General features: G+C 39.9%; 1 protein-coding gene and 1 pseudogene across 1 annotated transcript in view; both read left to right on the top strand.

Annotated features, from left to right (window-relative positions):
- The window catches only part of LOC124716843 (venom carboxylesterase-6-like), a 221,237-nt gene that overhangs the window by 96,435 nt on the left and 110,561 nt on the right, over positions 1–14,241 (top strand). Inside the window, exon 2 of the mRNA XM_047243399.1 lies at positions 9,666–9,815. Within this exon, the coding sequence (XP_047099355.1) occupies positions 9,666–9,815 (150 nt within the window). The remainder of the gene's footprint in view (positions 1–9,665; positions 9,816–14,241) is intronic.
- On the top strand, positions 2,420–2,537 carry LOC124729162 (annotated as a pseudogene).

Raw genomic sequence — 14,241 nt, 5'->3', positions numbered from 1 at the left:
AAGAAGAACTCCGTCATGTTTACATCATCTTGAGAGGAACTGGTGTTCCCTGGAGTCGGTTGCATGCATCTACAATTAAAATGGAGGGAAAGAAGTCCACGGTCATATTTTCGTAAAGTTAACAGAAGGGCAAGCTTTCAGAAGCGACAAATATAAATAAAATATGTATCGTGATGGACACAGAAAAAGAAACGACGCAAGGTAAAGTAAATGAACATAGCACAATTTCGTACACGGAGAACATTTCATAAAAATATGTTCTACTAATACTCTCTTTTCATTGCAAGCGAAAGGACAATTACCAATCAATTCCTTTAATTTTTCCTTTTAATTATATATTTTTTTATTATTATAATACATCAATCATTTTGGATGTGGGACAACCAAAGGCTTTGGTAATGGCTTCAGTCTTAATGTTTTTACAATATTGCAGTGGCTGTGTTATTCTGAATTATGATGCAGAGTTCCTCTGGACATGCATGCATTTCCAAAGGAACAGGCAGTGTATTCGCAATTGCGAATATGGACATCCATCAACTGTAGAATGAAATGGCAATGAAAATTTGTGTTGGACCGGGACTCGAACCGAGATTTCTCACTTACCGCACGCAGTTGCCTTTCCATTTGGCTATTCGTGCATGACTGACGGTCAGACTCAAACTCGCGTATGTCGTCAACCATGTGTCTACGGCTTGCCCTCATACATCCATACAGGTGAGACAGTTTACTTGAAAGTCGCTTGCCCGGTGTTGGAAGATAAATATGATATTGTAGTGCCTGTGTTTTCCGAATACGATGCAAAATTCCTTTGGACATGCATGCATGTTTCAAAATACAGCACAGAGACATTACGACATTTTTTTTTTTTTTTGTTCGCACACTCCATGTCTATGAAAAGTAACAAATTCTTTTTCAAACTTCAGTACTTTGTCCATGCTGGCGTTGGAGAGTAGAGACCACCACATGATACAGCATAATGCTCTCCTACATCAATTTTTCCTACTAGGAAACCTAACGATTTATCAATCTTTTGGCACTTACAGCCTGCAGTGTATTTCACCACGTCTGGGACTACAGACTCATCTCACATTGATACCACATCCGTTAGTAAATTTTCTTCGAAATTCACAGATTCTGAGATTTCTCATTCTGGCTATACATCAACAACATTTACACAGAGGTCACTGGTAATGAAATTTAGGGACATAGAAACTGAGTCGATTTCACACTGAGAAGACTGCGTTTAATTTTTTAGTAACTGATGTGTTCCCTGAGAAAGAAATATTACTTGCATTACTCATCAATATAAGAAGACGCACGGTGTTAATTACTTCTAATGGCATAGGGTTATTGTAAAATATATCTAATCCTTGTACCCTAGAAAAAAAATTTTCTACCAAATCTTGATTTAATCTGGACTTTCATACTTTTTACACTTTCAAAAAGACCAAAGATGGATTGTACTGATGTGATAGAACGTTTTTGGAAAGGCAACAATCTTTCTCTGTCGCCTACTCACATTCGTGAACAAAGGTCTAGGAATCTCTTTAGGGTATTCTCCACAATTGTGAGATTCATTCCACATCCCCTACGCAGAGGTGAACAGTCATGTTTTTGAATTCTGGAGTGCAGATCGAAGATGTCATTAACGAGTTCAGTAGAATCACTTTCAATATGTTTGTGAAGAACATACTTCAAGGCCTCAGCTGTTTCTCGTGAAAATAGGCATGCTGCCATCCTTGCATTCTGCCCTGTTCGTCCGCTTAAATGTAAGTGAACTTCAGTAACGTGGTAGGTTTAGGTTTAAAAAATTCCTGTGTAGCTACCTTATTTATTTTGGATCCATTAGGTAGCGTAATTCCTCTGTCCATAAAATGGTTTCTGCTGGACTTACGAAATATATTCTACCTGTACTGACAGACAATTCCTTCCAGACTTTTATTTTTTTTTTTTTTCACACGTATCACAGCTACAACATATATTTCCGTTTCCACAAGTATCTTAATGATGCTCTGCAGCACACTACTAGTCATAACTGTGTCGAAATCTTAATAAAGCGATCGATGCCACTGCCTACACAACCCACGAATCATGTAAAATTGAACATCTGAATGTGGACTGACTACTTGTCCTCCAACATATCATATGCTGCCATCAACATTCATTTCGTCAAATGTCAAAACTACTAGTCTCTTTTGGTTAGTAGAAGTGATTGACTTAGCCTTCAATAAACACAGGATATCTTCGAGAATACCTGGTCTACATTTTAATTCCTTCGTCCATATCTGAAATGTTGCCATGTGCGGCAAAGGCATTTTTCGCAAATACGCATAGGCCTAATTGTGCTTTTGGCGAGAGAGCTCTTAAAGTGAGTGCATGGGCGATGTCTTCTGAATGCCATTTTATCCTTTTGTTTTCGGGCAACGGCCTTGCCGCAGTGGATACACCGGTTCCCGTCAGATCACCGAAGTTAAGTGCTGTCGGACGTGGTCGGCACTTGGATGGGTGACCATTTGGGCCACCATGTGCTGTTGCCATTTTTCGGGGCGCACTCAGCCTCATGATGCCAACTGAGGAGCTACTCGACCGACTTGTAGCGGCTCCGGTCAAAGAAAACCATCATAACGACCGGGAGAACGGTGTACTGACCACACGCCCCTCCTCTCTGCATCCTCATCTGAGGATGACACGGCGGTCGGATGGTCCCGGTGGGCCACTTGTGGCCTGAAGACGGAGTGCTGCTGCTGCTGCTTTTGTTTTCGTTTAAAAGACACCATATATTCCCCAGTGTAAAACATTTTGACAACTCTTTGCTCCGATATGCGATCTTTCTCAAACGATTTTCAAGAAACTTTTCTGTAATAAACTCTAATTCTCGCACATCTTAACAGTTTAACTCGTCAGATTCATGCTGAATCGCCTCTCGTTTCGTTAATGGTCATTGTTGTTGTGATACTTTGGTAGTAGATAAACTACTGCAACGAATTCGTAGATTGCAGTGAAATTAGGTATCGCTATAAATTTGTGTTTGGTGCATGTTAGGTTATATGTTGCTGCGTAAATGTAAATAATATATTGAATTATTCTTTAAACTTGGAAGGATTTCGCTGTCTGTTTCCAAACTCGAGAAAATGGGATGTATGTAAAGCACACAGTCACGAACTCATGCATCATTGAAAAAACTAGATTGAAATATTCATATTTCATATGAATTATATACATTGCTATGCATAAAAGGTGTACAACTTTGCTTCCGCCGGTTGCCGGTAGGTGAAGACAACAGTAAGTAGCGGTCGAAAGAAACAAATCGCAGACGTCAGGCAGTTGGCTTGGACCTCGGTCAACATAACCTCATTCAAATATTAGTCGATTTGTGTCTGCATGATAAAGCTGTTCTTAACTAAAAAAGTCAGTTTACGAGAATAATTCTCGTCATTTGCCGGAGGTGTTACTGTTTTGTATCAATATGAAGAAAACAACGGCTGAGTCTCATCGAATGCTCTCAAGTATGTATGGTAAGGGTGGTATTAGTGAAAGAACATGTCGTGAGTGGTTTCAACGCTTCAAGAACGGTGGTTGTAACGTCGTAGACCGGCATAGTGGTGGATGACAAAATGTTTTCGAAGATGCAGAATCGGAGACATTGCTGAGTGAAGACTCGTGTTAAACTCAAGGAGAATTGGCATGATCAGGGGGAGTGACCCAGAAAGCCATTTCAAAACGTCTCAAGGCTATGGGCATGATTCAGAAAGAAGGAACTTGGGTCCCATGTGAGATGAAACCAAGAGACATTGAACAGCGTTTGTGTGTTTGTGAACAGTTGCTTCAGAGGCAAAAACGGATGGGATTTCTGCATTGCATTGTGACCGGGGAGGAAAAATGGCTTCATTGCGATAACCCTAAATGCAAAAAATTATGTGGATATCCGAGCCATGCTTCCACGTCGACGGCCAAACCGCATATTCACAGCTCCAAGATCATGCTCTGCATTTGGTAGGACCAGCTCGGTGTCGTGTACTATGACGTGATAAAACCAAGTGAAACAATCACAGGTGCTCGTTATCAAACGCAATTAATGCGTCTGAGCAGAGCATTAAAAGACAAACGGCACCAATACACCGAGCGGCACGATAAAGTGATTTTGCAGCACGACAACACTTGACCCCACGTTGCAAAAGAGGTCAAAACATACTTGGAAATGTTAAAATGGGAAGTCCTACCCCACCCTCCGTATTCTCCAGACTCACGTGTTTATACCAATGGCGCATGGCCTGGCTGACCAACTCTTCTGATCTCATGAAGAAGTCACAAATTGGATTGGTTCATGGATCGCTTCAAAAGATGAAGAATTTTTTTCGATGCGGGACTCGTACACTGCCCACCAAAAGATGGGAAAAGTAGTGGCCAGCAATGGAAAATACTTTGAATGATACATGTGTAACCAATTTGTTTCATTAAAGCCTCAAATGTTGGGGAAATACAGTGGAAGCAAAGTTTTACACCTTGTATTAATATCACCATTGATACGGAAGTTTCACATATTAATCATATTACGAAACACTCTCGTCTTTGCGAACTATCATTTGCCAAAATCTTGTTTCAATTTCTGCGTGGACGCATCTCAAAATGGTAGATATCGAAACAAGATTTTGGCAAATGATAGTGCGCAAAGACGACAGTGTTTTGCCATATGATTAATATATGAAACTTACATATCTATAGCGATATTCAAGCGTCTACAGATATTGTCATTTAAATAGCGTCATTATTAAGGGCCATCAATAGCTGGTGAAACGAGAACTGCTGTGGGATTTGTAACAATATAAGTGATGAAGTTACAAGTTTATTTTTATACTGAGAATGGGCTGTTTCATAAAATATTTACATGTCTTGCACTGAGTTGCTAGTTTAATAATACACTTCTTCAGGATATTGTCGCAATTTCAAGTACAGTAGAATGTTAGCAGTAGCTCCCGTCAGCCACCGCGCCGAGTGTCAAAACTTTGTTTGCGCGAGTAATATACTCTGCTGTGTTTTGACAAAAGAAGCAGATTTCAACATGGAAACAAGAGAAGCTACTTATTCCTCAAAGCCCGCCACAGTTAGTTCATGAATCAGTGTCTCCTCAATTACCTTCTTGGTATAGCTGACAACTCAAGACCATTCCTGTTGTGTAACATTTGCAGTGGCTTCTTTTGTCAACATTTCAACATTACTTTCCACCAAGGCTCATATACTATGTCAGATTAAAATGAACATAATACGGAGTAAGCCAGATTTAACTATTCCCTTTACTGTTAACCAGTTAGCAAGGCTGGTAGCATGAAGTTTTGGCTTGTACAGCACTACAAGTTCCATTAATTTGGTCTACAGGCCACAAGTGGCCTACCGGGACCATCCGACCGCCGTGTCATCCTCGGTGGAGGATGCTGATAGAAGGGGCGTGGGGTCCACACCGCACTCCCGGTCGTAAGATGGTATTCTCGACCGAAGCCGCTACTATTCAGTCGAGTAGCTCCTCAATTGGCATCACGAGGCTGAGTGCACCCCAACAACTTTATCTCATGGCACATTTCTTTGTATCCAGAAATAATATCCGTTTTCTGCCACTGCATTGTTGGGGCTTTATGCATCACAACAGAGTGGCATGGCGTTTTCTTCATTACTATTGTCGAATTCTGAAGAATATTTTGCAGCAGAACGTTATCTTTCCAGCCGGTGAACGTGTTCTTGGACGAAATTTTTATTGCAAATTTCGTATTCATATGTACTGCACTGTTGCTATTAATGTAGCGCCAACAGAGAACACTTGTTCACAATACTTAACTACCACAGAGCACTTGAATACGATTTTACAACGAGAGCATCTAATGTGTGGCACCACGTGGTACCGTTTATTAATGGTGTGAGGTGTTACAACAGGGTCGCTTTACCAACCGAACCGCTGGCGTCGTCGTACGAAAAGCCGGCTCGCCATTGATTTTACCTGGTTCAAAATGGTTCAAATGGCTCTGAGCACTATGGGACTTACTTCTGAGGTCATCAGTCCCCTAGCACTTAGAACTACTTAAACCTGACTAACCTAAGGACATCACACACATCCATGCCCGAGGCAGGATTCGAACCTGCGACCGTAGCGCTCGCGCGGCTCCAGACTGTAGCACCTAGAACCGCTCGGCTCCTCCGGCCAGCGCTCTCCCTCCGGCCAGCCAAATGTCAAAAGTCCCAACTAATGTTAGACACACTACAATATTGTGAAGCAAAATATAATAAACCTGGGCATCATTATTTATTTTCTACACAATATAACGAGTCATTCGATGTTAGAGAGTAATTCAGAACTGCGTGAAAACAGGATTGGTTCAAAATGGTTCAAATGGCTCTGAGCACTATGGGACTTAACTTCTGAGGTCATCAGTCCCCTAGAACTTAGCACTACTTAAACCTAACTAACCTAAGGACACCACACACATCCATGCCCGAGGGAGGATTCGAACCTGCGACCGTAGCGGTTGCGCGGTTCCAGACTGTAGCGCCTAGAACCGCTCAGCCACTCCGGCCGGCGAAAACAGGATTAAATTGATGTCAATCAATTTATTTTAAGGATCTTCTTGAGTTATAATTATTTTGAATGTTACATCCCTGTTTTCTGTAATTTCTCCCCCATGCCAATTTGGAATGTTTACACTATGGATTGCTGTGGGTACATCTTCTTTCTTGAGGGTAACCCTACAAGTTCATTTCTCAAACTTCATTCGCAGTCTTCAAGCTGAAGATGAATTGAACACACTTGCAGTTTTCACATTCATATTGTCCGCACATTTGCATCGAACTATACACTCACGTTCCAAGTGCTCATCTTTCGGAAAATCATGATAAATAACGTTTGTTTTCTTTCGAGAAATATTAATTCTGAGACTGCAGATGCAGTCCTAGTTAATAAAATTGACCCTGGAAAGCATTTCAATGGTCGTTCTGACAACACTGTACCAGTATTTTGACACTCGTACAAAAATCCTGTTACAGTCGTATTCCATTAAGCGAATCTGGCAAACAGGCCGCATCTTTGGTCTGTGTTAGTTGAGTCACATTAGCACAGAATCAAGTATACTCCTACCTCCCATAAACCATGACCAGATATGATGCTCCACAGTAATGCTCATGTACTGTTTGTTGGTCAGAAGACAGTTTTTGTTCAATACTTTTTCAGGATGCTCTCAGTTTTTCCCAATAGCATGCTGCTGCAGAGTGAAAAATGCTGTGGATCTCCCTTTCTCCATAACATCGTTTGTCTCCATTGGTTGTAGTGGTAGGGCCCCCTCATACGTTCATACAGATTGTGGACATGAGCAGAGCAGAATGAGTTGTAAAGTGACTTTGCATGAAGCACCTGAAGAAATATTTCACAAAATTTGTCTTTCTCAGACAACTAAACCTGCAACATCAAACACCGCCAATAGTGAGAGGGCAACTGTTCGGGACCTTAGAGACTCAGAGACTCCTCTGGCATTGTTGTCTTCCCTGCTGACAAAGGCAAAGCTATTGTTATGCAGAGCCACAAGAACTACAGTGAGGAAATGTGGAGCTGCTAGATAATGACAATAGATAATGATAGGAAAATCAATGCTGACCCAAACGTGAAGGTAAAGAACAAGACCAAGGTGCTTCATAAGGGCTTACATATTCTAATGTTTTGACGACTTAAAGTGCGTGAGTGAGTCTGTGTTATACTGATTTATTTCCCCAAACCACATTCCACTTCTTTACCAGATGACTTACTTGGAGTTTGCAGCCACTCTTCTTTACTGGATAGCCAGCTGCTGGAAACTCTCTTGACTTCTCCTTCGAATAACGCTAGGTACAGGAACTTCCAAGCCTCTTTCTATTGGAAGTAGCCATGCAATCAACGATGTATTTGACTTTCAAGCACAATAACAAATTCTCACTTTCAACAAAATATGGAACTTCTAGCAAGTCTCTCGTACAGGCGTTAGAAACAAAAATTGTTTTGCATTCAAAAGAAAGTCTGCTTAGACACCATGACTTTCAGAAAAAGAGTCTGAAAATACGTCTTGCCTCTAATAAGGCCGAGTCAAGAGTGTACAAGAGTACCTTTTCAACTGTTCTTGTTATAATTAACAATAGTCAATGGCACAATAAGCTCAGAGCGGCATGTAAACTCCATGGCTCTTCATTACACACTCACTAACACATCTATGGAATGCCTGACAGATACGCGTCGGTGCCGTTCGACTGCCGCCTCTACTTTCTTCCTGTGACTAATTCTAAACCTGCACACACAAACATGTGACGTGCAGAGGGTAGGATTTTACCAACCCACACTCTTATCTAGAATATCGTGTGTTCGAGACGGTAGAAAGCTAAGTGGTTCTAGGATTTACACAGAAATTCTCGAATCACTACAATATCACTGCTAAGAACAACTATGGACACTCCATTAATGTGTCGTAAAAAGTCAGTGGTCGCAGAGTACTCTTTTTCCAAGACTCATACGATGAATATAAAAGCACCGGGGTTTTGACATAGACGTTGAAATACTGGGGCTGTGTTGTGAGTGAGGCCATCAAAACTTGCACTAGGGACTATTTTGTCAACTGGGAATATGGCTATACTCTCAGCAAGGCTTTGGAACCAGCATTGGGTGTAATTAAAGAGAAGACACTCAAGAAACACAATGAGCTGCCAGCAAAGGTGGGCAGTGTGCCTACATCCACTCTGGCACAGCTGGGGAGAGCCACCAAACAACTGCCTTTTCAGCGACTGATACATGACCACTGCCATAGACCACATACAGTGCACTCTGCAGGGGAGGAGGGGAGATAAGTCAACCATGCTCCTCGGGATGGTGACATGTCACCAAAAATTGTGTCTGCTGGAGACTATGAACTAGAAGTCAACTGTGAACTGTATCACTTATAACAATTTTAATAATTGCATGAACATTTTCAATTAAAGTGTTTCTTTGTGGGTCTACATCATAAAGTAATAGAATTGTAATGTACTTGATTATCTTTGTGTACTAGAGTTGTCTCTTAGGACAGTTGCAGTACAGCATTCTAAAATTGTTTCTAGTAACTAGATTTGTAAATAGGAATGTATATGAAAAGTAAAAACCCACAGTCCTGAGCGAATATCTCTTGTCACAATTGCTGGCATGGCTATTGCATTTTGAAGTCTCACTATGAATCGATAAATTGTGTAAAATAAAGATGACCCAGCACTGCAAGTTTTTTACTCTCGTATGAATGTTAGCAGATTGAAAATTTCATTTATCTTTCTCCTGTTTCAGTTAATATACTGAGTACATCCCCTCAGTTTGATATTTCAATAATTACTTTTGCTAATGTTATGTTTTGCCTGAAATATTTCAATACTTTTATATCTATAGTATGTACTGAAAAATTGCTGTTCTCAGCTGAATATCATCTGTGTAACTTAACTGTCTTCAGTAAAATACATGAGTAAGACTTTTCATTCCAATTTGAACAACTCACATGGCATTCATTAATAATTACCTATAGGTTGCGGAATAAAAATATCATTTGTGAGTACACTGCACAACATAAAAAGATTTTTCATTTTCTTTCCTCTCACGAAACACTAAATGTGAGCATATATGTGTACCATCTGTCCTTTGGTTGCAGGAGCCAGAGCCAATGAAGTCATGGATGGGCGTATGGGATGCGGAGAATTATGGTAGCCCTTGCATCCAGTATGTTTTCATAGCTAATCCAAAGCAGTCACGGATTGTTGGTGATGAAGATTGTCTCCATCTCAATGTGTTCACTCCAAAGGTAGATACGCAATAGAACAGAGAGTTTCATGTTCTATCATTTTTTGCAGTTTAGATGCTTAACCTAATGCCTGTGAAAAAAGGATGTGACCTAACATATATTTCTTTAATGAAATCAAGAACTGAAGACTATTTTTACTGAAGAATAATTGTGACAAGAGAGCAGTCTTTACCTACAAACTACCCTCACATGAGAGTAAATGAATTAGATTAATAATGACTTCCATAATACAGTTACCAGGTTGCCCCCTAAACTTAGCTTCTAATATTATGGGGTTGCTCTTGTACTGATGATATTGTGTAATGTTCTGTGCATACAGACAATTTCTTGTGGTCTATCCCCACTGTTGGTAAAGAGAACACAGTAAAGCATAGGATAACTTATGAGAGAGTGTATGTGATCTGTCATCTGAATAGAAGTTTCACACAGAATTTTATATGGCATTAACAGTGCCTGGCTATCACAATGAGTAGAAAAAGATTGTTATGCAAATATCCTGCAATGTGGTGTGTCATGGGTCCATAACAGTACAGAGAGAGATACTTATTCTGTGACACTTGGGTCGAACTGAGTCACTCTCCCAGAAACAGTGATTTTGAACAGTGAAGGGTAAAGCTTACTCTGCATTGTATTCTTGCTTCTTGCCATACCATTAGTTTTCATTTGTACTAATTTATTTCCTCCCAGTTTCCACATTTCTCCAAAAGTTATCTATTTAAATTATATCTTAATGTTTCTGTTGGGTTTGTCTCCTTTTTCAATATTTTCTTCTTACTGTTCTTTAAAAGTTTGGATATCCTAGTGGGAAACAAGAAATAGCACAAAATGGGGTCCAACATGAATTATTCTTATATTATCTGTGTTGTAAGCGCATCTGCTTATAATCCTGGACTCAGTCAGCTGTGGGTTAATACTAAGTTCTACAATAATACTTAATTATCATTGAAATATGAAGTGTCATTTTGAAAGATAATGTTCGGTGCTACTTCCCTTCTGTTGTTAAAGGTGTTGCCTGTAATATAAGCCCAACAAAAATGCTGATCCATCAAGTCCCACATATGTTCCTTTGGAGACAGACAATGTGATCATATTGGAATCTGTCTGCTTAGCTGAGTGGCCGAACTTCCCCGAATGGGGCCTCCCAGCCAACAACGCCACATGCTCATTTCATTTTTATCATACTGGAGAGGGCACTTGGTGCAGATATGATGGTACATTGAGTAATGCAAGAAATATGCTCATGGGAATTGTCACACCTCTCTAACATTGCATATGTTCACATCACTAAAAACAACTTCGTTCTGTTCATCCTTCCAGTTTCATCAGCATAGTGATTACTGAAAGATGAGTGGTGAGAGGAAGACTGGTGAAGTATACACTTGCTGATGGACCATCTAGAATTTTAACCAGCATTTTCAGGCTTTGTATATAGTTTCAACTCTCTCCACAATGATTCGTTTTTAATCATTGTATTAAATACCCTCTGTCATTTCTTCATTCCATACGGAAATGTCTTAGAGATGCTCATGTGCTTTTAGTGTATATTTTATTAATTTCCTGTTTGTGCACCTTCATTCTGTTTGTACACCTTCATTTTATTGATTTCCTGTTCATTCACTCCTGCCATTCTATCTTTATTACTTGTTTGCCATTGTTTGTGTTTTGTTTCAACACATACAATGTTATTTTTTTGGGCTTAGCTGTTATTTCTGAATAATTAGTTACCAACATTCCACAATCAGCAGTGCTCTGGAAACTGAAACATGGTACATTATTTATTGATGTTTACAGTCATGCACTGTTCCATGTTTTTATAATTACTCAGTGTTTGGAAAAATGGTATACTACTGTTTAACAACTTTTCTTCTGCCCTTTTTCTCCTGTTTACTGTCTGAAACTGATGAAAATTCTCTTTTCTTATTCTTGAACCTTTGGGACATATCATGTTCCTAAATTTAGATATTCTTCTACTTTAATCAGTTGCTCCCATTTAGGATCTGAAAAGTAGATAGATTTTTTTGTGCACTAGTCATTCTTTAATTTTATTTTAAATTGTAAACAGTCTCATTTAAATGCCACTATAGGCTATAGAAACTTACATTACTAATGATTACACATGGGCATAATGCAGACAGGCTGAAAGAGTCTTTGTTCATGTGTTATTACTATTGCCATGAACTGTTGTGCACTCAGAGTCATTTTAGTGGTTAGCATCACCAGCTGGCACGATGTTGGTCACCAGTTCAAACCTGATCTTCAGCAGTTATGTGTTACATAGTATTTTTCATTTCTGGAAGGTTCTTGAAGTGTCATATGTTTATAATTTTTGACAATGGAAAATCCAGAATGGAATATAACAATATAGTGAAAAGGAAAGTTGCTACTCACCATATAGTGGAGAAGCTGACTTGTAGATAGGCACTAAACAGACTGTCACAAATAAGCTTTCGGCCAGCAAGACCTTCATCAGAAATTGACAACACACACACACACACACACACACACACACACACACACACACACAAATATATAGACACACATACACACAATTTCGTTAGTCATTGTCCTCACCCATCCAGCCCCTTCCCTGTTCCCATTCCAGCACTACACAGCCCTCATTCCACCATTGCAGCCAGTCTTATTACTTCTCTCATTTTCCCCTAACCCACCCCCCTCCCCATCTCTCCCCTGCCCTCCTGACTGCACATAGCTACCCTACGCTCTCTCCACCTCATCCCTGCACGCTCCCCTGCAGCACTTCACTGCCACCCACCCCTATCCCACTATCCCTCCCCCTTCTCCTTGCACTCACCCAGTTGCCGCTGGTGCTGCTGCTTGCAGTGTGGCTTCAGTTGCCAGAGACTGTAGTCATGTGTGTGTGTGAGCTGCATTTGTGTGAATGTGTCTGTGTCTGTCATCTATTTCTGACAAAGGCCTTGCTGGCTGAAATATTGTGACAATATTTTTGTTGTGTCTATTTGCAAGTCAGCAGTTCCACTATATGGTGGATAGCAACTGTCCTTTTCACAATATTTTTTATAATTTTTGTAAGTTCTGAAATATTCTATATTTGTATAAATACTAGCAATCTGATATATTTGATGTTTATATAAATAACTGAGCCCTCCAACTTGGATTTTGGTTCTGTTCTGGCTGTACATTGGTATTTATAGTAAATGTGGTTTCAATACTAAGTGTTGTATTTCACTGATAACTCTCCCTTTCAATTTGGATTTGAATGTGGTTATGACATGACATTGTTTGGTGGAGTTCCAACTACTTCAGAACATCTACATCACCATGGCTCCCATTAAGAAATGTAAAAGCCTTTGCCTACATGGGCAGGAAGCAGAATAGAAGCAGTACATTGATCCCACAGTCCTTATATTGAGGTGACTAATCAATTCCAAGGCACCAGTAAGTCAGCCGCACTTCAGGCCTCCATCAGTGTTCTGTGGAGATGCTGGTCAGAAGCTGATAAATGGCTGAAGGTATTGAACTGATTTACCAAATACAACTGATGGGATAGCATGATGTGTTTGTCAGATATGTATTCCTACTTGGACAGCAGAGTCCAGCAGTGGCTCAAGATCAACAAAGCTCAGTAGCTGGGATCACTTCTGAGCTGAACACAGGAAAATGTTTTGGCACAATCAACAGCAAATCTACTTATTGGAAGGACATCTGAAGAACAGGGGCCAATGTCGTGGGGAAGAAACAATGTCCTGCAAACAGAATGTTTTGGCGTATGCCACATTGTGGAATTAAATCTGATAGAAGCTGACAAAATCTCACACTACATGAAAAAGCTGCAGGAAACATATACCAATCTCTTGTGCTAAAGTGTGACACAACAACTGAGGAATTCATCAAGTTGTGCCAATGCTTCAAGGAAATGCAACAGAAAATAATCAGATGAAAAATGTGTGACCAACCCCCAAATGTGATGCCTATTGTAGCGGTTCTGCCTGCTTTATTTATTTTTTTTGGTGTCCTCAGTGCCTAACCACAAATTTCGCAGTTCTTGAAGAATAGAAAGGTACATATGGAGCAGACACTGTCATTGTTTTTACACACGGTCCTAATTGTTTAACACTTATTCCACACTTAAGTTGAAGAATTGTTGTTGTTCTAACCAACACAGGTTTCTTGTCTGAAACTTGGCCGTGGACTGACTGTTTTGGAACCAATATTTGGGCCCTTATACATCCTAACAATAATAGGTACTGAAACTACACATTGTTCGAAGTTAAATTTACAGAAATTACAATTAAAACTTAACTCATAAAAATTAACTGAATACGTTGAAAAATTGGTTCTTTTTAACAGTTTCTTCTACTACAAAGGTTAAGCCAAAGTATTTGTTTAAATCATGAAATTAACAAATATAGTTACGTAAACAATACGGTACTTTTGACGAAGCTGT

Source organism: Schistocerca piceifrons, chromosome 1, assembly GCF_021461385.2.
Source record: "Schistocerca piceifrons isolate TAMUIC-IGC-003096 chromosome 1, iqSchPice1.1, whole genome shotgun sequence".
NCBI lineage: Eukaryota > Metazoa > Arthropoda > Insecta > Orthoptera > Acrididae > Schistocerca > Schistocerca piceifrons.
Note: the sequence above shows the minus strand (reverse complement) of the source record. Positions and strands in the feature narration are given on the sequence as shown.